We start from the raw sequence: 26,047 nt of genomic DNA on the forward strand, positions 1-26,047 counted from the left end.
AAACATACAAAGCAATAGCAACCAGAAAGAAAATTTTGTCATCTACATATTGTAGAATGATTAATTCGCCATCCACAAGGTATGGCACACGCTCCACTAACCCGCCCACCTTTTTTTTTGGCTCTATTGTGTTAGCACTACTAACATGTTAACTACAAACTTAGAGAGTATGGGAGATAGGGGGTATTCCTATTGAAGGTCTTTTTGCTATTTAGAATGGTGCCCGATGTCATTATTAATTAACATTAATTGCTATTCTTCCACCTGAAAAGAAAGACCCAAAGATATCCATATAGGTGAGAAACCTTTCATTAGTAGTGCTTGCACTAAGAAGGGCCACCTTACTTTATCATATGCTTTCAAAATTGATCTTAAAAATAACCCTACTCCATTTCTTTCAGTGCATCTCGTGTACAGTCTCATATAAGATGACGACACCCTCTCGATGTTGCATCCACGCAAGAAAGCTATTTGAGTTATTAATGTTATCAACTGCCGAATTGATTCCAGTAGTAGCTACTTTAGTGAAGATTTTGTTGATGGCATTTAGTAGACAAATTACACTACATTTCTAAATCAAATTTGCTTCTTGAACTTTTGGGATCAAAGTTATAACACTAAAATTTAGGCAAAAAAGCGGTAGTTCTTGAGCATGGAGTTCATGAAACATTTGCATCAACTCCCCTTTGTTGACATCCCAGAAACTTTGATAAAACTCGACTGGGAACCCATTTGGATTAGGTGTCTTCTTATGTTGCATCTCAAAAAAAATTCTGTGAAGGGCACCATCAGGACATCATTTTCAGTCTACGTAACATGAGAGATATCCTCTTTCCTTGTCTGATCAGTGAGAATGTGCAATGGGAAGAAAATAAATTATGGTGGTGACCCATTGGGTACATACATTGTACATGCATCCCTAGAGTGTACTTTCATCAGAACAATTTCTAGTCACCATTGCTTGGAATTCACAATCATTTTATATATGCTACCGAGTTAGGTGTTGTAAGGAAAATGGACCCTTGGCCCATTTACTTTGGATTTTGGTGTTTGATGACCAACACAACCAAATTGGACTAATGAATTTGCAAGTGTTTATTTTGTAGTTCAATAGGGTGCAAGACATGACTTGGACGAAGGCGACGTGATGATCCGATGATCAACACCTCAAGCAAGACCTTAGAAGCACAAGTGAAGACCCAAGATATCAAGCAAAGTCCAAGCATGAAGATTGGAACCAAGCCGTACGCAAGATCGCGAAGAAACGAGCTCGCAGAGGCGACCGGACGCTGGACCGGACGCTGGAAGCGCGACCGGACGCTGGACCGGTGGCTCGGCAGACAGGCGACCGGACGCGAGGATCGGACGCTGGCGGCAACCGACCAGACGCAGAAACGCAGCGTCCGATCGAGTACAGAGAGGTTCCAGGCGCGCGAAACTGCGACCGGACGCGTCCGGTGGCAGGCGACCAGACGCTGGCAGCGTCCGATCGGTAGTTCGTGGCTGCAACGGTCAGGACGATCTCAGCGTCCGGTTAGTAGCAGAATTGCGGGAGTTCGACCCCAACGGCTACTTTCTCAGTGGGGCTTATAAATACAACCCCCAACCGGCCATTTGAGTAGAGTGGAGCTGAAAAAACATACCAAGGGTGTTGATACACCATTTTAGTGATCTCCACTTGCTAAGTGCTTAGTGTTTCATCAGGTGATTAGCGTAGGTGCTTTGCAAAGTGCTTAGGTTGATTAGACCACCGCTTATGCGCTTGCTCTAGGTGTATGCCTAGTGTTTTGTGAGGTTTGCATACCTCTTGCCACCCCGTGCTTGCGAGCACAAGAGTTGTACATCGGAGGGGCTTGAAGTCTTGCGAGATCGCACCAACCGCGTTTGTGGTGCGGCCGCCACCGTGTACCGAAGGGAACAAGGCCCGTGGCGTTTCGGCCGAAAGCTTGATAGTGAAGACGGCGGGGAGCATCCGGGAGAGGCTTGCCGGAAGGCACATCGGAGACCCACTTGCGCGTGGGGAAGGCCCGAGGCTATCCACGGAGTTACCCGACCGGGAGCTTGGCCCTTGCGAGGGATTCCTTGAGAGGGGCTCCAACGAGGACTAGGGGGAAGCTTGCGCGCTTCTCGATACCTCGGTAAAAATACCGGAGTCATCGACGGGAGTTTGCATATCTCTACCTTGCTCTTTAAGCTTCCGCATTTACATTGATCATTTTATTATCATTTGCGGTAGAGATAGCAACACACTAGCAAAACCGTTGTTGCACATCTAGATAGATTATCTTTTTCATAGGTTTTGCTAGAGGTAGAAAAAGAGGCCATAATTTGGAGTTAGAATTTTAAGTTGCCTAATTCACCCCCCCTCTTAGGCGTCCACGTGTCCTACAAGTGGTATCAGAGCCGGTTGGCTCATATTTGGACCTTTGGCTTAACCGCCGTTGAGCCGACGCTATTGTAGAGTGGTTGGGATGGATACCGCTAGGCCTCCACAATTTGACGGCACTAACTTCCCATACTATAAAGCTAGAATGGCTTGCCACCTTGAAGCGGTTGATTTGGGTGTATGAAGAGTCACTCGTGACGGGATGAAACCCATCAAGAATCCCGAAAAACCCACAAAGAGTGATGAAAAAGAAATGCATTTTAATGCTAGAGCTAAGAATTGCTTGTTTGAATCATTTAGCATGGATGTGTTTAACCAAGTGTTCACCTTAAATACGGCACATGAAATTTGGTTAAAACTTCAAGAGCTCCATGACGGTACAAGTAATGTCCGTGAGCAAAAGCATTGTCTAGCTAAACAAAATTATGATTCCTTTGCTATGAATGATGATGAGCTTGTTCGTGATATGTATTCTCGATTGAATCTAATTATCAATGAGCTCCATTCAATAGGATTATTAAAGCTAGATGATGCGGACATCGTGAGGAAGATCATCTCCATTCTACCACAAAAGAAATATGCAAGCATCATCACCATCCTTCACAACATGAAGAACTTGAGCACCATGACCCCGGGCATTGTCATTGGCAAGCTAGTGGCATTTGAAATGTCACGTAAGATGGGTCAAGGAGAAGCATCTTCATCAAGCAAAGGCAAAGCTCTCGCTTGTAGCGAAAAGAAAAAGATGAAGGGCAAGAAAGTTGAGTCAAGCTCAAGCTCAAGCTCCTCAAGTGAAGAAGAAGAAGATGAGGATGATGATGATGATGAACAAGAATCAAGTGATGATGATCAATCTTCCTCCTCCACCTCCGACCTTGATGAAGAATCAATCAAATTAATCAACAAGGTGGAGAAGATGATCCAAAGGATCAATATCAAGGGTGTGCCCATTCAAATTCAAGATCTCATTTTCACCAATCAAAGAAATGAGTAAAGAAAGAGAGGATGTTACGGATGCGGCGAGATGAGGCACTTTGTGGAAGTTTGTCCAAATAAGCCCACACCCAAGACAAAGAAGAAGGCGTGCAAGAACAAAGCCCTCACAACAATAAGGTCATGGGATGATTCTTCAAGTGAAGAAGAAAACCATCACAAGAGGCGAGGTCACAAGCACTCATCATCAAGCTCTTCTCGTGTGTGCCTTATGGCACGAGGTAACAAAAGCTCATCCTCTAGTGAGAGTGATAGTGATGATGATTTGCCTTCTTACAATACAATTGTGCAACAAAATCTTAAATATGCTAAAGTTTGCACTAGTCAACAAAAGAAGCTCAAAACTTTAAAAGAAGAGCTAGGTAGTTCACAAGAAGCATACAAGAATTTGCTTGAACAATATGAAAACTTTGCAAATCTCAATGTTGAACTATCTACTAAAATTGAGCAACTTGAGGCTAGTGTAACAACAAGTGCATGCACAATTAATGATAAGCAACTTGAAAAGAAAAATGAAAAATTAAAAGAAAAGTTAGCTAGCTCACAAAATGATTATCAAAGTTTGCTTGCTAAAATGGAAATCATGTGCAAACATTGTGATGAGCTAACAAATAAAGTTGCTAATCTTGAGGCCGTCAAAAATACCTCCACCAAGGCATCTAAAAGAAATGACATAATTAAAAAGGATGCATCTACCTCTTGCAATGATTTATGTTTAAACTCACCTTTGTGCAACCAAGCTTGTGTTGAGAAAGTGATTGTAGATACATGCACACAAGAGGTTGCAAAAGAAAATGAGCAACTCAAGCAAGAAGTAGCTCGCCTCACCAAGGACTTGACTCAAGTGAAAGGCAAAGCAAAGCAAACCCAACTTCATTAAGATAACACCGTCAAGGGAGTGAAGAAGCTTGATGAAGGACAAATCGTGGTTTGCTACGTGTGCCACAAAGAAGGCCACAAGTCCTATGAATGCAAGGTGAAGAATGGGGGAGGAGCAAAGAAGAAGGAGAAAAAGCAAACAAGCAAGCTCTCCAACACCTACACCAACAAGGTGGACAAGAAGGCCTCTACACCTTATCTCTTGAAGAAGAAGAAAAATGACAAGGTGGTGGCCATCAAGGTGAACAAGCAAGCCAACAATGGGATCAAACGCTTTTGGGTGCCAAAGGAAATCATTTCCAACATGAAGAGCACCAAGAAGGTTTGGATCCCGAAAGGGAAGTAAGAAGTCCGTCAGACCACGGGGAATTTGGAGACTTGGCAAAGTATGGGTGCATTTCATGGGGTGCATCATGATGGACAAAATCATTGCCAAGTGGGTTAGTGAATACTATGGACCCAAATTCCCCTTCCCATGTTAGGTAACTAGATGTTATTGCTTTTAAATTGGTACATCTTGCAATTAGTTTTTCCTACAATTGGTATCTTTAAGCATCTAGTTACTTTTCATGCCTAGGTTTGCTTTTGCATGCTTATATCTTTTATCATGCATACACTAGGTATATCTTATGGTAGGATTGCTCGGTCTCATTTTTTTTAACCCTTGGAGCAAACCTACATGGTTTAAAATTACTTACAAGCACGGCACATAGCTTGTCTTACTTTTGTTCATCTAATACGTGCCAAAGTCCAAATTGTAGATAATCTCTCCCAGATATCTTTTTGAAAATGATTCTCACATTCATGAGATGTCATCTTTCAAGTGGTATTTTTTAATTCTAAAATCAATGTGCATGATTTCTACAATGTATTCTCTATTTGTGTGCACATATTTAGGGGGAGTATTTCTACAACTTGGATGCTTTGAGACTAACATTTTTTCAAATGATATCAATTTTTTCAAACCTATCACATGTGTAGTAGTCTCATTGTAAGGAAATTGTAGTCCCCGGAGTTAAGCATCATTCTTCAATTGGCATCATCATGTTGATTTCATTTCATATTTATATGCTTTCTCCATGCTTTATATAGATTAAACTCTCTTGTGCAATAAATTGCTAATTATACATACGCTTTGCTTTCTACCATATGTATGCATATAATTAGGGGGAGCTTAGTCTATATAATGTGAGAGTCAAATTTTGTGATCTATCCAATTCTATATACAAAGGATCACGAAATTTGACCCTCCCTTGTGCTACTAATGTCTTCCTTTTCGATGTTTGATGCAAAAGGGGGAGAATTTGAAGGACCAAAGGCAAGCATCAAGTTGATGTCTACAAGTGGTAATGGTCCGAGAAAGGGAGGAAAGTGAATTATGGATTAGTCTAAGTAATGGGAGAATTTTTTTTAGATAGGCTTTAATCTACAATTTCACATGGGGACATTTGCAAGGGCAAGACATGCTTTTAAGTAAAGTTTTAATTGGTATCTGTCAATTAGTACCATATAACCTTGCCCTTTGCATTGCAACCTAGCAAGTAGGTAGTTTTTAACTTCCAAATTATATTTATTTGCTTGCTTTGGTCGTATTGGCATCAATCACCAAAAATGGGGAGATTGTAAGGAAAATGGACCCTTGGCCCATTTACTTTAGATTTTGGTGTTTGATGACCAACACAACCAAATTGGACTAATGAATTTGCAAGTGTTTATTTTGTAGTTCAATAGGGTGCAAGACATGACTTGGACGAAGGCGACGTGATGATCCGATGATCAACACCTCAAGCAAGACCTTAGAAGCACAAGTGAAGACCCAAGATATCAAGCAAAGTCCAAGCATGAAGATTGGAACCAAGCCGTACGCAAGATCGCGAAGAAACGAGCTCGCAGAGGCGACCGGACGCTGGACCAGACGCTGGAAGCGCGACCGGACGCTGGACTGGTGGCTCGGCAGACAGGCGACCGGACACGAGGACCGGGCGCTGGCAGCAACTGACCGGACGCAGAAACGCAGCGTCCGATCGAGTACAGAGAGGTTCCAGGCGCGCAAAACTGCGACCAGACGGGTCCGGTGGCAGGCGACCGGACGCTGGCAGCGTCCGATCGGTAGTTCGCGGCTGCAACGGTCGGGACGACCGGACGCGTCCGGTCAGGACGATCTCAGCGTCCGGTCAGTAGCAGAATTGCGGGAGTTCGACCCCAACGGCTACTTTCTCAGTGGGGCTTATAAATACAACCCCCAACCGGCCATTTGAGTAGAGTGGAGCTGAAAAAACATACCAAGGGTGTTGATACACCATTTTAGTGATCTCCACTTGCTAAGTGCTTAGTGTTTCATCAGGTGATTAGCGTAGGTGCTTTGCGAAGTGCTTAGGTTGATTAGACCACCACTTATGCGCTTGCTCTAGGTGTATGCCTAGTGTTTAGTGAGGTTTGCATACCTCTTGCCACCCCGTGCTTGCGAGCACAAGAGTTGTACATCGGAGGGGCTTAAAGTCTTGCGAGATCGCACCAACCGCGTTTGTGGTGCGGCCGCCACCGTGTACCGAAGGGAACAAGGCCCGCGGCGTTTCGGCCGAAAGCTTGATAGTGAAGACGGCGGGGAGCATCTGGGAGAGGCTTGCTGGAAGGCACATCGGAGACCCACTTGCGCGTGGGGAAGGCCCGAGGCTATCCACGGAGTTACCCGACCGGGAGCTTGGCCCTTGCGAGGGATTCCTTGAGAGGGGCTCCAACGAGGACTAGGGAGAAGCTTGCGCGCTTCTCGATACCTCGGTAAAAATACCGGAGTCATCGACGGGAGTTTGCATATCTCTACCTTGCTCTTTAAGCTTCTGCATTTACATTGATCATTTTATTATCATTTGCGGTAGATATAGCAACACACTAGCAAAACCGTTGTTGCACATCTAGATAGATTATCTTTTTCATAGGTTTTGCTAGAGGTAGAAAAAGATGCCATAATTTGGAGTTAGAATTTTAAGTTGCCTAATTCACCCCTCTCTTAGGCGTCCAGGTGTCCTACAGGTGTAATAACTAATAACTTTTGTGTGTTGTTTCAAGTTATGATCAAATGTAATGTAAAATATATTTTGTTGATGTATTACATGTGCCACAAATACGTGGAAGCTTCAACACTAACATGGTCCCTACAAATGGGAACTTGTGGGCATCTATTTCTATCACATTGAATTATCAATTTTTCATATTTATATCTTTATGAAAGTCTATTCCACGACTGACCTTCATATTTCAGTTTTCTATATCCATAGCAAAGGCATTGTAGGAGAAAATTCAGAATTTTGGCTTAAATAAATCCAAAATGGTACTTTCTTTTTACCATAAGGAGTACCAATTTACTTTATTCAAACATCTGGATTTTAAAAATGCAATTCAATAAATTTCAGCAGAAAATACAGAAAAAGGTTGCTGGCAAAATAGAATCCATAACTTCATTTGATTTTTGAAAATAATATGATGGATGCTTTCATTCTATATATATTGTTACACACTTTAGGTTCATATCTTGTTTACATGTTTTATATTCAATTATTGGAACATATTTTTGTCAATCTTATGACATTTAATTAATGGTGGACAAACTAACTTTCCTTGTTAATGTATTTGCATCTGATGCTGTAGCAAAGCAGACGTCAAATTGCACTATTGTAATCTCTGAAGATTCTGAGCTAGTGTTGCTTGCACCACATGAAGGTTGTGCTCTGGCCCCTTGGCATTATTTTTATTTTACCTTCTCTTTTCAGTGGAATTTGTCAAACTAAGGCGGAGGCCAGGAAAGAATAACATCTAGCATAAAAAAAATTAATCTCACTACTGTGTCTTGCACTAATAGACAAGTTATTAATTATAACAAACAGAAACGCTTCCTTTGCTTTTAGTCTTGTCGAGTATCACATTTTCACTTTCCTCTGCTCTCTCGTGTCCATGGAATGTTCTTTCTAATAGTCCACGCAAGGGGATGTCTTTTGCCATGTGAACAATATGACCCACCACTAGAAGTGGAAGAAATCAAAGGGGATCAGAAAGTTTGTCGTGTTTCTGTTTTGAAACTACAAAATTTGTAAAATTGGAATATTAGCAGATTTGGACATGCAGATTGAAATCTCAATCTGCATGTCCATGTGATTGATCCTTTTGCTGAATAAGAAAGCATGGCCGGTGAACTGAAGCAACAAGTGGCTTCGAAGCTTCGAAGTGTCGACATAGCTAGATATATGAATTTCTTTGTGAATAACTAGCTAGCTGAAAAATCAGTCATTAGTTGATTAATAAAAAAATTCTCTTAATCCAGACATTTAGCGGATCAGTCATTAGTTGATTAATAAAAAGGTCTCTTAATCCAGACATTTAGCTATATGAAATTGCATAATGACATAACTGTTGCATTATTCCTCTTCCCTCTTGTTATAAGAAAAAGGATAATATAAATTTGTGGTTCTTCAACTATTTCTCCTAGCTAGCTACTTTAACCATGCTGCTATCACATCCAATATTTATAACACAATGAGAATATAAGTGGGGTTGAGTTGTTTCAAATGGCTAGGAGGAATATATCATGCACCATCAATTTTTTCTTTCCAGTGAAATTGTTCAGCTTACACTTTTCGCAATCCGATTTGCCCACGCATCTGGTGACACACTTTGTCCTACAAAGTGCCATGGAGCAGCAACATAAGCACCATCATTAAACTACACCATGAGCAGTTTAAGAGCAAGTATAATAGCAGGCTGTAAGCCGACTAAATGCTGAGGTGGAGGAGAAAGGGGAGGAGAGAGAGGAGAAGCGGGCTGTAAGCTTACAGCCGGCTTGGGCACAAGAACCAAGAAAGTCTGTGAGAGAGACAAGTGGGCCATGTATTAACTATAAAGAGCTAACTACTATATGAGTGGGCTGAGAGAAGGCTGCAAGGAACCTTACGGCTAGCAAGCTAGCTGTATTATTAGCCTTGCTCTAAAAGCACGCTGCCCTCCATTATTCTCTTGTCAAGTAAGTGTATATATTTGAGCTGATTATAAATCAAATCTAATATATTATCCCCTCACCTATGTTTCTAGGAGCCTAGGACCATATATATGCATATATATTCATATATACGAGAGCTGAAAAGACGTGTTTGTGTGTGTGTGTAAGAGAGAGATATCAGAGAGAGAAGGGAATATATAATGTGACTTGTTCCTGTTGGGATCGGAGTTGGGCCCATACAGGTCTTCCAGCGTGGGTTTCAACTGTGTTTTACCTTTAATTAGTTCCAAAACCTCACATTCCTCTCAGAAAGCTCCTTGTTTGATGTTGATGTGTAGGAATCCATATGCTAATACTTGAAAACTATTTTTATTTGAGTCAAACCTCCAGTCCATATGCCAATGGAAGAAGCCTTTGATGCATGAGGCACCTCATTCCAAAGGCATTTGATTCCCCCACCCAAGAGTTGACCTCCGAATATATTTTCTTGCATGCTCTCTTTCCCTCCCTCCCCCTCAGATAGTGGGAGCTTGCTTTCTTCTTGCCCCTTTTCCACAAGTCATAAGGCTAACAGTGGACTTAATGATGCAGAGGCTTCATTCTCTTAAGAATTCCTGTGACCATGGTCATGCACAACATAGATATACTTCTTTCTCTCTCTACTACTCTCTAGGCAGGCCCACTTACAAGTGGATTAGTGCATGCACACAAGAGGGAGGGAGTGTGTGCTATAACTCTCATGCACCATCTCTCTCTTCTTCTCCCCCTCTCCACTCTCTCATGAGACTCATGAGGTCATATAAGACATGAAGGTGTTCAAGGGCAAGATTTGGGCAGCAATAGGCTCACTCATGGACCACGGCGGCACCGCGTCCACCACCAAGTCCTCCTCGCCGGCGGCCGCCGTCCCTGACCGAGCGCTCCTCGCTGACATCGAGGCGGCCATCGAACGGTGCACCGGCAGCAGCGGTGGCGGAGGGGGCAACGACGACCGGCACGTCCACGAGATCCTCTTCCTCGTCTCCAACGAGCCGGGCGCCATCACCTTCCTCTCCCGCCGCATCACGGCGCGCCTCGAGGCCGCGCGCGCCCCGGCCGCCGCGCTCCGGTCCCTGCTCCTCGTCCACCGCCTCCTCCGCGCCGGCGACCGGTACTTCGAGCAGGACTTCCGCGGCCTCTGGGCCTCCCGTGAGCTCCGCGTCGATGCGCCCCGGTGCAGCTGCTCGCCCCTCACTGCCGCTGGCGGCGTCGTCCACTACGCCAGCGCCGGCGCGGCGGCTGTCGCCAGCGGAGCGTGCGCCTTCGTCCACGGCTACTCGGCCTACCTGGAGGAGCGCATGCAGTGGGTGATCAACCAGTCCGGCAACCTGGAGCCCGCGCGGAAGCCACCGCCACCTGACCACGACGCCGGCAAGCTCCCGCCCCCGCCCTCCTCCTCTTCTTCCTCCTCCACCTCCTCCCACGACGCCAGCGCCGAGACTCTCCTCTTCAAGCTCGCCATGTGCCAGAGGCTGCTCGACCTCGCCATCCAGCTGCTGCCGGACAACAACACGAGCGCCAGCGCCGCCGCGCGGTCGGCCTTCGGCATTGTGCTCCGTGAGAGCTTCAAGGTCTATGACGCCTTCGCGGAAGGCGTCGACGTCATGCTGCTGCTGTCGAGGAGCCTCGCCGGGCTGAGCAAGCCATCGAGGGTCACCGCACACGAGATACTGAAGAAGGCGTGCGCCCAGACGCCGGAGCTCAAGGAGTTCTACCACAAGTGCAAGAGGAGCAACGCGAGCAGCAAGAGCCTCGAGTACCCTCTCGTCAGGGTCGTCACGCCAGCGCAGGCCTTTGCGATGGAGATGGAGCCGGTGACGATGACCCCGATCCCGGAAGAAGATGGCTGCCAGGAAGAGAAGGTCGAGGCCAGAGCTGGAGCAGAGGCGATCGACGGTGGTGGTTCGCCGTTTGCGCACAAGATGGAGACGACGATCAGCACGGTGTGGGTCGAGTTCGAGGATGAGGACCAGAGGCTGATCACTGCTCCTACTGATGATGACCACTCCTTGAAAGCCGTGCAGCGAAGCTAGCTAGCTTTTAGGAGTTCTGGCAAGTAAATTCCAAGTGTGTTAATTTTGGGTGCTCCGGATTGAGCGGTCTAGCTCCTCTCTTCTTGATATTCTTGTGTGCAAGGTTAATTATTTGTTTTGAAGGATTTGTGCGTGTCTTCATTCAGCTGAAAATAAGCAAGTAATTCTTCTTTTTCTTCCTTTGCCTCCATCTTGTTCTCTTTAAACTTTATGGCTGCTCTTACTCACTACGTAAAAAACGATTTTTAGCAACAGTTTGATTTTTTTAGGGGCGGTTGGTGATGGAGACGCCCCTACAGTGACGTGCTCGGGTGCTCAGACACCAGCCGCCCCTACAAATGAAATAGCAGGGCCGGCTGGTGATACGAGCCGCTCCTACAAATGGGGTCTGATTTGTAGGGACGGCTCAATCACCAGCCGCCCCTGGAGTTGCTATTTGTAGGGACGGCTGGTGATTGAGCCGCCCCTATAAATGCCCCCGTATATATAGCTCCGATTTGTAGGGGCGGCTCAATCACCAGTCGTCCCTACAAATGACCCACATATAAGACAGCTGCAGCTCCTTCTTCCTCCTCGGGTCACTCACTCCAACTCGTGAAAGAAAGGTGGGGAGGCCTTGGGCACCTCCCAAAAATTGCTCTACTAAGGGAAGAAGGTTTTGGTCTCAAATCCTTTGGTGGAGAGGTTGTAGAAGGTAAGAAAATGCTATTCCATATTTTTTTTGAAGTTTTAATGGTTGGTTAGTGAGTAATTAGAGTTTTGTTTTTCTCTCTCTTCTATGGTGCTTGAGCTACTTATGAAGCAAATTAGACCCAAGTTTTAAATGTACTAGGGTAAATTAGGGAGGGGAACAAGATCATACCCTTATTTGGTCCATGTTTCTTGATTTTAGTGAACAATTAGTTAGTTTTATGTTTCATGTGCATGTGGATCTAGATCTAGGGTTTGGTTTTTTTATTAATTTTGTTTTTGTAAATTTATGTTTGATGAAACTGGACTAGGGTTTGTATGAAAGATATTGGGTAAAGTATAATTGTTGCTAATTGTTGTCTTTGAAATTATTTATTGTAATCGATAAATATGTATTTTAATTATTTATGGATAAATGGGCCATTAATTAATTTTCTTTTACCATGGTGTGTTTGTATGCTTCATGTAATTATATTAGATTTATATTCATATATATCTGAAGTATATACAATTATTCTCAAGTAATTATTAATTTGTTTCATTTTTATATATATCTGAATAAGTAGTCCTTTAATGTTTGTTTTGTTGTTGTTGTAAAAGATGGAGTACAGGAACTCTTGGATGTATGGTTCGTTAAGGTTCAAGGCAGGTTTCCGTGAAGAGGTGGATAAATTTATTGAAGCCGCAAAGAAGCATGCAACGATATTTAAAGAGAATAAGGATACAATTATTTGTCCATGTAAAGATTGCAAGAACTGTATGGCATGGACAGATGTGACTATCATCAGATCACATTTGATTATACGAGGATTTGTTGAGGACTACACAGTGTGGATTCATCATGGTGAAACGGTTATTGTTAACGACGAGGATGAGGACGAATACGACGACGAAACTATAGAATCCCTGTCCCAATATTAAGTAGAGCTTGATGCACGAATGGATTTCGAGTTTGGCAATGAACAACGTGGTGATGCTGGTGGTTGGGATGGTAACGACGAAGGTGGTGCCAATAATGATGGTGGAGCACATGTCGGGGATGAAGATGATTTGGAGGACATGATTCGAGCCCTTGGACCAGAGATTTTACTAAATAGCCCGAAAGGTCTAGAAAATTTGGAAATGGTGACAAAAGCATCTGAAAGGATCAAGATGCCCAAGGGGGGGTGAATTGGGCTAATTCTAAATTTCTTTGCAATAATTAAGTCATATGGTTAGCCCAATTAACCCCTTGTGCCTAAAAGGTGTTTCTAATTGTTCTACCGCACAAAAGACTTGCAACTTAAGTTCTAATCCTACTCTAGCATGGCAATTCTAAGAATGTAAAGACATGAATTGAATTGCACAAAGTAAATGCTCAAAGTAAATAGAGAGGAAGGAACGCGGCAATGTTTTGCCGAGGTATTGGAGAGTCGCCACTCCCCACTAGTCTTCGTTGGAGCACCCGCGCAAGGGTGTAGCTCCCCCTTGATCCATGCAAGGATCAAGTGCTCTCTACGGGTTGATTCTTTGACACTCCATCGCGGTGAATCACCCACAACCGCTCACAACTTGAGTTGGGTCACCTAGAATCTCCGCCGGGTGATCACCGAGCTCCCAATCACCACCAAGCCATCTAGGTGATGGCGATCACCAAGAGTAACAAGCACGAACTCTCACTTGACCACGACAAGCCTAATGAGAAGGTGGATGCACACTTTGCTACTCTTGATCTTCACTAATGAGGTCTCTCTTTGGATTCTCAAATCTCAATCACCTCACTAGGACCTTGCTCTTCTTGGCACTCTCTAAGGTGTTTCTCAGCTGTTGGAATGAGCAAAAGTACCCCCACACACGAGTAGAGGTGGTACTTATAACACCGGCGAAAAACAAACTGTTATGTGCCTCTGCGGGGTGATCGGATGCTCTGATCATGTTGATCGGACGCTCCGGTCAGTATACCCCGAACTCTAGGGTTTATAGTGTGACCGGACGCTGCCAGCGTCCGGTCACGATTTACCCTCTCTGGAACCTTACTGGAAAGGACCAGACGCTGGCTCTCAGCGTCCGTCACATGACCTTCCAGCGTCCGGTCACACCGAACGATTTCACCTCAGTCAAATGAACTGACCGAACTCTACGCCAGCGTCCAGTCACACCAAAGCCAGCGTCCGGTCAGTATTTGACCCTCCATTCACTTCCAACTCTCGATCATACGTGAATGAAATTTGCTCTATTGGATCTTAGGCATATGTAGGAGCTACATAGTGCTAGTTTTAACAAGTGTGCACCACACCTAACTCACTAGACTCACCTAGGTCAAGCTACCCGTCCATACCCCCCTTAATAGTATGGCCAAAGGAAAAACAAAGTCCTAAACTACTCTAAGTGTCTCTCCAACTCCAATCGGCACTAAGAACTAGTCATCCTTAACCTTGTCGTCCATCGTTTGAAACCAAAATGATTTCCATCGTAGGGGCATGACCACCTCGATTGCCCAATCGATCACCATTACCGTGACCTAACTCATTTGTTTCTGCAAAACACATGTTAGTCACAGTAATCACGTATTGTCATTAATCCCCGAAACCCAACTAGGGGCATAGATGCTTTCAATCTCCCCCTTTTTGGTGATTGATGACAATACCTCCTCAAGTATGTGAAAGAGTTGAGGTTTTTAAACATGCTTGGATCATATAAGCTCTTGTCAATAAGAACAAAAAGGTTAGGTGAGCTTATATGAACCAAGCCAACATGATCTACTCAAAAGATATGAATTAAGCATGAGTACAAGTAATAAAGCTCATTTGCATCGAAGTAAAACGTGGAAGCAAAGGCAAATGAGCATAACATAAGTGATATGACATATAAAGAATTCAAAGTAGTGAGCACACATGTCATATATCACAGTCACGTAGATATCACTATCACATATATATATAGTTCAATGCATGAAAGTAAACACACGATGAATGCATAATAGTGTATCACACATAAAAACTCCAAATGTAATATATAAGCTAATATAAAAACTAAGCCCCCCTAGATAAGTAGCTCCCCCTAAGCCTAACATACTCAAAACCCTCTCCCCCTTTGGCGTCAAACACCAAAACCTACGGGTCGGTCGGCGGGACTACAGCGGACGAGCCAGGCGCTGAGGTACGAGGGGCAAGATGAAACTAGGTGCCATCATCGTCTGATCCAGAACTTTGGGCTGTCTAACCCTCTAGTGTCGCTGAAGCGGTCTGGGTCTGAGCTGGGACAGGTGCTGCCTGTGACTCTACTGGTATGCCTATAGTAGGACCTGAAGATGCAACTGAGGAAGGAAGCCTCTGTGTAGTCACGGCGACGGGAGCTGCTGTAGAAGGACCTAGGGCATACAAATGTGGTGGTGTAGGCTGCCCTATCAACTCACTGAAGGAGGCTCCAAGACTCCTGGAGACTGAAGTATCTGGCTCAAGTAGCGACGATGTCTATGCCAGAGTGAAGCCCGTCTAAAATGGAGTGAACTGCGGGGCTACCACTAGCAAAGCAAACCACTGGGACACCTGCTCTGTAGGAGAAGCATACTGTGCTAGTGGCTGTCCCTGACTCTGAAGCCCACTGGGCTGTAATGCTGGAGTCATTGAAGTAGTGGCTACCTGACCAAGCTGGGGCGAAGGCTGGGACGGTGGAGCCCCAATGGCAGTCACAACATGCTGCATAAATCTAAGGAGCTGTTGCTGCATGAGGATCTGCTGCTAATGCATGGCATGCTGCTGCTGCTGCTAGCGCTGGAACTCATCCTATTGAGTCTGGAACTGAGCAAATGTAGCAGCTGTCTCCTGAGCCTATCGTGTCTGGTCCTACCTCATCCGCTCAAGTATAGCAAGGAGAGTGGGGTTGGTCTGCAGGGCAGGTGGCGCTGAGTTGGAGCTGCCGACCTCATGGTCATGTCGCTGAGGAGGCATCTGAGGGATGGGCTGATAGTCATCATCAGAACTGTCACTAGGGTCGCTCACGACCATCCCCTCCTGCTGAGCAAGCTCCTCCTCCTCTATAGCTGCAATGCCTCTGATGATATCATCTTGCTGGGCTGTAGACTCTGGCACCTTAGGACGTCGATGCGGCTAACTGGGTGCTGTAGGTGTACTGTGCCTGATTATCTATGTCATGTTATAGACAAGAAACTCTATGGTGGCACCACTATACTCTGTAAGCATCTCTGGTGGCCTCACTATGACTGCTCTATGGATAAGCCAGGTGATCCAGTGAGTATAGGGCAACTGCCTGTGACCTCTGAAGCCCTCAGCTATAGTATCCTCCATCTCTGACAGAAGAAGATCCCATATATCAAAAACTGTTTGCTGCATCAGAGAGTTGATCAGCCACAATTGTATATGTGTTAAGCCCTCTCTGTATCCCATCCTGGGAAGCAGTGTCCTCCTCATAACAGCCTCAAGTATGCGAGTAGTGGGATTTAGGTCACTGGGGTTCCTGCGTGATCCCTCTCTAAAGGGCTCAGTGAAGCAGTGGTGAACCAAGTCAGTAGGGGGCACATTGCCACCATGAGGATGTCTGGGGGTGCTGTCTGGCCATAGCACACCTTGTGAAGTCTGACTGGCTGCTCCTAAAGTCTTAGTATCTCCCTGACCCTCTGACTCGTTAGGCGGTAGTCTCTTCCTCTGAATGCAAAGTGAATATATCTATGCTGTGGGTCAATCTAGAGGGAAGCATAGAACTGCCAAACCAAGATGGAACATATAGTTCGGACCGTCCAATCAAACCTAATAGTCTCAGCAGATATGTAAGATAGGGGCGAATGTGCTCTCCTGCAGCTGCAACTATAGAGTTAATGTGTCACACCCTCTGAGATATGAAAACTGCCCCACTGTTGAGATAGGCATTGTAGAAATCCTCCTGCAGTGGAGTGTAGAAGCCCTCTGAAGCTCTCTCATCCCTCCTTGGTGGAAACCAAACCTCAAACTCAACAAATCTCAGTTGCTGAACCTGCTTGGCCGTGGTGGCCCTCAAGTCAAGATGGGTCACTGGAGGCGGACCCTGTGGTTTGGGCGGTGGACGAGAACCCCTCCGCTGTGTGTCAGACCTCAGCGTGACTGGGACATGAGTATGACCAGAGCGGCGAAGCTGAGGCTGAGGTGCCTGCTCTGTCTCCACGGCCTGCTGGCCCTCTTGAGTCTGCTCTGTCGACTCTACTAGTGGGGGCTGCTGCTGTGACTCCCCCTAAGGCTGAGGCTCCATAATGGGAAGATGTCCTACCATCATGACAGTCCCAGGTGGACTACCATGAAGACACTCAATATGCTCAAGTCTACCCTACGCCTCTGGTGACAGATGATCTGCAATAACTACTCCACTGCGAGCGCCTCCTCTCTCGGCACGCTCTGCGGCCTCTGCAACTACGGCGGGCCTTGCTGTATCTACATCTAGATACTTGCACTTTACTGCCAGCTTCTTAGTCACCTTGCCTTTAGGATCTACAGGCTGGCGAGGTGGGGGCCTCCGATCCTCATCACCGGGACCACCTCCGATGTTCTTCATCTGAGCCATCTGATGGATCAAAGAAGAATCAACTGCCCCTAACAAAGAAACAACTGCCTCTGTCGAAGATCAACTGCCGCTGACACTTTCGAGGCTTGGCCTCGATCCTTACTCATGAGCTTGGCTCCAAGTTAAACTATCAACTGCCACACAATCTCAACAGCACCAACTCGCTGCACGATGGAATAGATGGGATATACAATAAATACAATGTATCTAATAGATGCGAAACCCTAGGAAGCAAGCAATTTGGATACAAAATTGAAACGCGGGCAAGCTACCTGATGAAACGGCGATCTGAGGAGAAAACATAAGCGATCTGTGGGAAGCCACCGAATCTAGGGTTAGGGTTCCGACTCGATGAAGAACGCCGATGCGAAGTGATGAGTTGATGGTGAGGATTTTCAGTGGAGGAATGACGACAGTGGCGATTGTGGTCACCAGCAAGGCTTCAATGTAGGGCTCGACTGCTGGCCTAGGGCACGGCGGCGTTGGCGCTGCGGGCGGCGATAGAGTGCTGGCGAGCGGCGGCGGCATGTGGGCGAGCGGCAGTGGCGCTAGAGGATGGCAACCGGCAGCGCTGGGATGGCGCTGTCGTGCTTCAGTGTGAGGACATGCGGCGCACAGGTGGCGTCACGCGGGCACCAGCGAGGCAGCGGTGGCACGAGGGCAAGCGACGGCGTGCGCGCGGGTTGCAGTGGTGCGCAGGCAAGCGGCAGTGGCGGTGCACGGATCCGGCGAGTGGGCGCGGCGGCGGCGGCGATGGCGTGCGCGGTGGCTCGGGGAAGATGGCGTGGGATTAGGTCAAGGAAACCGCGCACGTGGATTATATGGCCCCCAAGTGGATCCGAAAAGGAAAGGAAAAAGCGACCTAAGGCCGCATGAGAACTACTGGCCGGACGCTCCGGTGGTAGCGACCGGACGCTACCACCCAGCGTTCGGTCGACTCTAGAGAGGTCCAAATCATCTAGAATCACGACCGGATGCGTCCGGTGGACACCGACCGGACGCAGCCAGAGTCTAGTCACTTAGCCTTGATGTCTTCATCATCGACCGGACGCTGAAGCACCTTCTGACCGGTCACTCCTTCGGTAGCAGGTTCACCTCCTGTGAACTGACCGGACGCTGGACATCAGAGTCCGGTGCAGCGTCCGGTCACTCCTTCTTCAGAAATCTTCGAATTCCTTCACGCTGCCTGTTCCCAATCAAGTCCCAAATCCAATAAGATCCAAATAAACACCAATTGGGACTGATGTGAGTGACCTCTCTCAAACCCTCAAGTTTTTCAAAATATTTTACCTTAGGCTATAATTCTTTTTAAGAAAATAGGCGAAAAGAGGGCGATTTAAGATAAACGACAAAACAACATTCATGCATATGCAATGCAATACTTGAAAGTAAATCTAGTTGCTTGTCAAGTTTGATCCAAGGTTAAGCTTCTTCACACGCTTTTTGGCGGTTATCTTAACCATGTTAGACAAGCCCTATATGCATTATAAAGCATTAAACATGTTGTATATTACAATGCAATGCAAGGGACAACACAAGCTCAATTTTTAGTGAAGTTGCTAAAATCAAGCACATTGAGTTCATTTCGCAATCTATAAAATGTTGCCTCATCTAGCGGTTTAGTGAAGATATCTGCCAATTGATCCTCGGTCTTACACCTTCTAGTGATATATCATTTTTAGCAACATGATCTCTAAGAAAGTGATGACGGATATCTATGTGCTTGGCGCGAGAGTGTTGAACCAGATTATTTGCAAGTTTTACCGCACTTTCATTGTCGCACAAAAGAGGTACTTTATCTAGAACTACACCATAGTCTAGCAAAGTTTGTTTCATGTAAAGTATTTGTGCACAACAAGATCCCGCGGCAATGTATTCCGCTTCGGCGGTGGACAAAGCCATACTATTTTGTTTCTTGGAGAACCAAGACACAAGTGATCTACCAAGCAAATGGCACCCTCCGGATGTGCTTTTTCTATCAACTTTGCACCCGGCATAATCCGAATCGGAATAGCCAATTAATTCAAATCTAGCTCCTTTGGGATACCAAAGGACAATGCTTGGTGTGTGCTTAAGATACCTAAGGATTCTTTTTACGACAATTAAATGAGTTTCCTTAGGATTAGCTTGAAACCTTGCACACATACACACACTAAACATGATGTCGGGCCTAGATGCGGTCAAATACAATAGGCTACCAATCATAGAGCGGTAGAGAGTTTGATCAACCAGGTTACCTCCCTCATCTAGGTCGAGATGTCCATTGGTTGGCATTGGAGTCTTGATTGGCTTACATTCATCCATCTTGAATCTCTTGAGAAGATCATTAGTATATTTCTCTTGAGAGATAAAAATTCCTTCTCTCATTTGCTTGACTTGAAAACCAAGAAAGAATGTAAGCTCTCCAATCATTGACATCTCGAACTCCTTCGACATCAATTCACCAAATTCTTTGCATGAATCTTCATTTGATGATCCAAAGATAATATCATCAACATACACTTTACAAATGAAGATATGCCCATCAAGCTTCTTGGTGAATAGTGTGGTGTCGACCTTCCCAATGATGAAGCCCTTCTCATTGAGGAAGTCCCGAAGGCGCTCATACCAAGCTCTTGGGGCTTGCTTAAGCCCATATAGTGCCTTGGACAACCTATAAACATGATTAGGATATCTAGGGTCTTCAAACCCGGGAGGTTGATCAACATAGACTAGTTCATTAATAAAACCATTTAAGAATGCACTTTTCACATCCATTTGATAAAGTTTTATTTCATGATGTGATGCATATGCAAGGAGGATATGGATGGCTTCTAATCTTGCAACCGGTTCAAAGGTCTCTTCAAAATCCAAACCTTCAACTTGAGAGAACCCCTTTGCAACTAGTCTTGCCTTGTTTCTCACAACAACACCTTGATCATCTTGCTTGTTTCAGAACACCCACTTTGTTCCAATTACTCTTGCACCTTTTGGCCGCTCTTTAAGAGTCCAAACTTCATTGCGAGTGAAGTTGTTCAATTCTTCATGCATGTCATTTATCCAATCCGGATGTTGAAGAGCTTCTTCTACCTTAGTAGGCTCAAAGCAAGAGACATAAGAGTGATGAGCAATAAATGAAGTAAGTTTTTGAGATTGAGTCATTACACCCTTTGATGGACTCCCTATGATGAGATCTTGTGGATGATCTTGAAGTAGGGGTGTATTTCTTCTATTGACCACTTGAGGGGGAGGTTGTGGAGCATCAACATCTTGTGCTTGTACCACCATTTGTTCATGGGAGACATGAGTATCTTCATTTTCTACTCTCCCATCTTTGTCATCATCTTGTGGCACACTTGATGAAGAAGGTGGATCAATCACTTTTACATCATCTTTAGGCTTGATGGCTTCAACCGGAATGTTCTTCATAGCCTCCCTCAATGGTTCATCACCTACATCATCAAGATTCTCATGTGCTCCTTGGGAGCCATTAGATTCATCAAATTCCACATCATATGTTTTTTCAACCAAGCCGGTGGCATGATTAAATACTCTATATGCTTTGGACTTTGATGAGTAACCAACAAGGAAACCAATATCACAATGTCTTTGGAACTTTCCTAGGTGTTGCCGCTTCTTGTAGATGTAGCATTTGCAACCAAACACCCTAAAGGAGACGTCCGGCTTCTTCCCATTGAGCAACTCATAAGGTGTCTTGCCAAGGAACTTTTGAAGGAATAGGTGGTTTGATGCATAGCATGCGGTGTTGATTGCTTCTACCCATAGAGCTTCGGGGGTGTTGTACTCATCAAGCATTGTTCTTGCAAGAGTGATCAATGTCCGGTTCTTCCTCTCAACTACACCATTTTGTTGAGGAGTATATGTTGCGGAGACTTCATGTTTGATTCCAACTTCATCACAATAAGCTTCTATGTTTATGTTGTCAAACTCTTTCCCATTGTCACTTCTTATCTTCTTGAGTTTCACTTCAAATTCATTTTGTCCTCTCTTGGCAAACTTCTTGAAACAAGATGCAACTTCGGATTTGTCATGAAGGAAGAATACCTATGTATACCTTGAATAATCATCAACAATCACAAGACAATAAAGATTTCCTCCCAAACTTTTGTATGTTGTTGGTCCAAATAAATCAATGTGAAGGAGTTCTAGCACTCTTGCGGTTGACATGAAAGCTTTTGTTGGATGGGTATTTGCAGCTTGCTTGCTGGCTTGACATGCACTACAAAGCTTGTCCTTCTCAAACTTCACATCCTTCAACCCTCTCACCAAATTATTCTTCATAAGTTTCTTGAGTGAGCTCATCCCAACATGAGCAAGTCTTCTATGCCATAGCCACCCAAGTGTTGTTTTGGTGAATAGGCATGTCTTCAAGTTTGCATCTTTGGAGGTGAAGTCCACTAGATATAGGTTGTTGTATCTAAACCCTTTGAATATCACTTGATCATCATCCTTCTTGGATACAACAACCTCCTTCTCGGTAAACAAACATTGGAAGCCAAGATCACACAATTGTCCAATGGATAGCAAGTTGAAACTCAATGAAGCAACATATAACACATTGGAGATGGAATGATCATTTGATATTGCCACTTTGCCCAATCCTTTGACCTTGCCTTTTGAGTTATCTCCAAATGTGATTCTTTCTTGCCCATCTACTTCTTCATCTAGTGAGGTGAACATATGAGGATCACCGGTCATATGTTGTGTGCAACCACTATCAATAACCCAATGACTTCCACCGGTCTTGTAGTTCACCTACACACAAGAGATCAAGCTTTAGGAACCCAAACTTGTTGAGGGCCCTTCACCTTCTCAACAAGTGACTTTGCCACCCAAATTTTCTTAGGCCTATTCTTGTTGGAAGGACCTAAGAACATCACTTTCATCTTTCCACTAGAATCCTTTCTAAGCATGTAGTGAGCATTGAAGGCAAAGGGTCTAGCATGCTTGGGCAAGGGTTGTGGTGGTGGAGTTTGGCACTCATGAGCAAAGTGGCCTTCTTGTCCACACTCAAAGCATCTCTTTGGCTTTGGTTTTGATTGTTGTTGTTGAGCTTGAGCCTTCTTCTCTTTGTTTGCCATGTACCCAATGCCACTTCTATCCATCTTCATGACGGTGTTCATTAGGAGCTCACTTTGAAGATATTTGTCTCTAGTGAACTTGCTCAATCCAATCTTGAGATGCTCTTTTTCCAACTTGAGCTTCTTGTTCTCTTCCTTGAGTGCATCACTACTTTTATCTTCCTTGAGTGCAACCTTGTTTCTTTCTTCCTTGAGTTTCTTGTTTTCTTCTTTTAGCTTCTCATTCTCAAGAATCAAGTTGCCATCATGATCAAGAGTTTCTAGCACAATAGTGTTGTGGGTTTTGAACTCTTCAAACTCTTTCTTTAGCTTTTCATTGTCATGCTTGAGCTTGACATACTCATCATAGTCATTGCACTCAACCACTTGCTTGCCTTTGCCACTAGATCCTTGCTCAATGCTCTCATCAATTAGATCATCACATGATGTAGCTATATCAATCTTAACAACATCATTAGTGGCATCATGTGGCTCATTGGGTAAAAATTCTTGAGCAATAACAAGGGTATCATGATTAACCTTAAGAGTAGTGTATTCATCTTTTAGCTTGTTATGGCTAGTGATGAGCTCTTTGTGCACCCACTCAAGTTTATCATGTTTATCTTTGAGCTCTTTCTTAGAAGATTTGAGCTCCTTGAGTTTGGATGACATAGCATCATTTGCTTCTCTAAGCTCAACACTAGCCTTTTCGGCTATCTCACATTTAGCTAAAAGAGAATCATTTTTAATTTCAAGCTTTTCATTTTTAGCTCTAGTCTTTATGATGATCTTAGTGTATTTCTTTAGTAGTTTAGCAAGATCATCATACGCAGGTGACTCATATTCATCATCGCTATCACTATCACTATCATTATTATGAGCATGATCATCACCACTACTATCATCATCATGTGATACCTTTCGTTCACCTTTGGCCATAAGGCATAGGTGTGTAGAGGATGATGGCGGTGGTGGTGGTGAAGATGATGAGTCAATAGCAATGGCCGCCACCTTCTCGTTGTCACTTTCATCATCGGATGATCCACTAGATGAATCAATGTCCGTGAGCCAATCGCCGACGATATAAGCCTTTCCACTCTTCTTCTTCTTATGGAAGTCCTTCTTCTTGCCATCTCTCTTCTTGTATGGCTTATTCTTTTTCTTCTCATCTTCATCTTCATTGCTTGAGTCATCTTTCTTGCCCTTGTTCTTGTTCTTGAACTTGTCTTTCTTGGGCTTTGTGCATTGGTGAGCTAGATGACCAAGTTCTCCACAATTGTAGCAATCCATCTCGGAGATTGGCTTCCTTCTAGAGCTTGTGAAGAACTTCTTCTTCTTGCCATCAAACTTGATGCCACTCTTATTGAGCTTCTTTAGCATCTTGGCGGTCTTCTTCACCATGAGAGCAATACTTTCATCATCAACTTCATCTTCACTTGAGCTCTCATACTCAAGTCTTGCCTTTCCCTTCTCTTGGCTAGCTTTGAATGCTAAGTCCTTATCTTTCTTCTTGGTAGAGGATGAGCCATCTTGTGGCGTGATGTGCATGTATATTTCATGAGCGTTGATCTTCCCCAAGATTTGTGTCGGTATAGCGGTGGAAAGATCACCTTGATGAAGCACGATCACAATATGCCCATATTTGTCAATGGGGAGGACACTCAAGATCTTTCTTACAACATCGGATGGTTGCATTTGAGTGAGTCCAAGCCCATTGACTTCCTCTACAAGAACATTCAAACATGAATACATTTCATTAGCACTTTCATTAGGAAGCATTTCAAAAGAGTTGAGCTTTTTCATGACAAGATGATAGCGTTCCTCACGCTCACTCTTGGTTCCCTCATAGAGTGCACAAACGTCCGAGCATAGTGCATGGGCGTCTTTGTGGTTCCTCACCCGATTAAACACATCTTTGCAAAGGCCTCTAAAGATGGTGTTTCAAGCCTTTGCATTCCACTTCTCATAATTAACCTCATCGCCTTGTAGGTTAGTAGCATCCTGAGGTTTTGGGAAGCCTTGTGAGGCAGCTCTAAGTATACCAACATCAAGAGCCTCTAGGTATGCCTCCATGCGAATTTTCCAATACGAAAAGTCATCTCCCTCAAAGATAGGAGGAGGTCCATCCCCATGAGACATCTTGCTCTAGGCGGTTAAGCCTAAATACGAGAGCACAAGGCTCTAATACCAATTGAAAGGATCAAGATGCCCAAGAGGGGGGGGGGTGAATTGGGCTAATTCTAAATTTCTTTGCAATAATTAAGTCCTATGGTTAGCCCAATTAACCCCTTGTGCCTAAAAGGTGTTTCTAATTGTTCTACCGCACAAAAGACTTGCAACTTAAGTTCTAATCCTACTCTAGCATGGCAATTCTAAGAATGTAAAGACATGAATTGAATTGCACAAAGTAAATGCTCAAAGTAAATAGAGAGGAAGGAACGCGGCAATGTTTTGCCGAGGTATTGGAGAGTCGCCACTCCCCACTAGTCTTCGTTGGAGCACCCGCGCAAGGGTGTAGCTCCCCCTTGATCCATGCAAGGATCAAGTGCTCTCTACGGGTTGATTCTTTGACACTCCATCGCGGTGAATCACCCACAACCGCTCACAACTTGAGTTGGGTCACCTAGAATCTCCGCCGGGTGATCACCGAGCTCCCAATCACCACCAAGCCGTCTAGGTGATGGCGATCACCAAGAGTAACAAGCACGAACTCTCACTTGACCACGACAAGCCTAATGAGAAGGTGGATGCACACTTTGCTACTCTTGATCTTCACTAATGAGGTCTCTCTTTGGATTCTCAAATCTCAATCACCTCACTAGGACCTTGCTCTTCTTGGCACTCTCTAAGGTGTTTCTCAGCTGTTGGAATGAGCAAAAGTACCCCCACACACGAGTAGAGGTGGTACTTATAACATCGGCGAAAAACAAACTGTTATGTGCCTCTACGGGGTGATCGGATGCTCTGATCATGTTGATCGGACGCTCCGGTCAGTATACCCCGAACTCTAGGGTTTATAGTGTGACCGGACGCTGCCAGCGTCCGGTCACGATTTACCCTCTCTGGAACCTTACTGGAAAGGACCAGACGCTGGCTCTCAGCGTCCGGTCACATGACCTTCCAGCGTCCGGTCACACCGAACGATTTCACCTCAGTCAAATGAACTGACCGAACTCTACGCCAGCGTCCAGTCACACCAAAGCCAGCGTCCGGTCAGTATTTGACCCTCCATTCACTTCCAACTCTCGATCATACGTGAATGAAATTTGCTCTATTGGATCTTAGGCATATGTAGGAGCTACATAGTGCTAGTTTTAACAAGTGTGCACCACACCTAACTCACTAGACTCACCTAGGTCAAGCTACCCGTCCATACCCCCCTTAATAGTATGGCCAAAGGAAAAACAAAGTCCTAAACTACTCTAAGTGTCTCTCCAACTCCAATCGGCAC

At 44.8% G+C, this 26,047-nt stretch overlaps 1 protein-coding gene across 1 annotated transcript; it reads left to right on the top strand.

Moving 5' to 3' along the window:
- Positions 1-9,906: 9,906 nt before the first annotated feature.
- Positions 9,907-11,772, top strand: LOC136484712 (putative clathrin assembly protein At1g33340). The gene is made up of 2 exons (XM_066481653.1): positions 9,907-11,477; positions 11,587-11,772. The coding sequence occupies exon 1, from the start codon at positions 10,052-10,054 to the stop codon at positions 11,315-11,317; it is 1,266 nt and encodes a 421-aa protein (XP_066337750.1). The 5' UTR covers positions 9,907-10,051; the 3' UTR covers positions 11,318-11,477; positions 11,587-11,772.
- Positions 11,773-26,047: the final 14,275 nt, after the last annotated feature.

Source organism: Miscanthus floridulus, chromosome 10 (assembly GCF_019320115.1).
Source record: "Miscanthus floridulus cultivar M001 chromosome 10, ASM1932011v1, whole genome shotgun sequence".
Classification (NCBI taxonomy): domain Eukaryota; kingdom Viridiplantae; phylum Streptophyta; class Magnoliopsida; order Poales; family Poaceae; genus Miscanthus; species Miscanthus floridulus.

Coding starts and splice junctions, on each gene's coding strand:
- LOC136484712 (XM_066481653.1), top strand. CDS start 10,052: ATGAAGGTGTTCAAGGGCAAGATTTGGGCAGCAATAGGCTCACTCATG.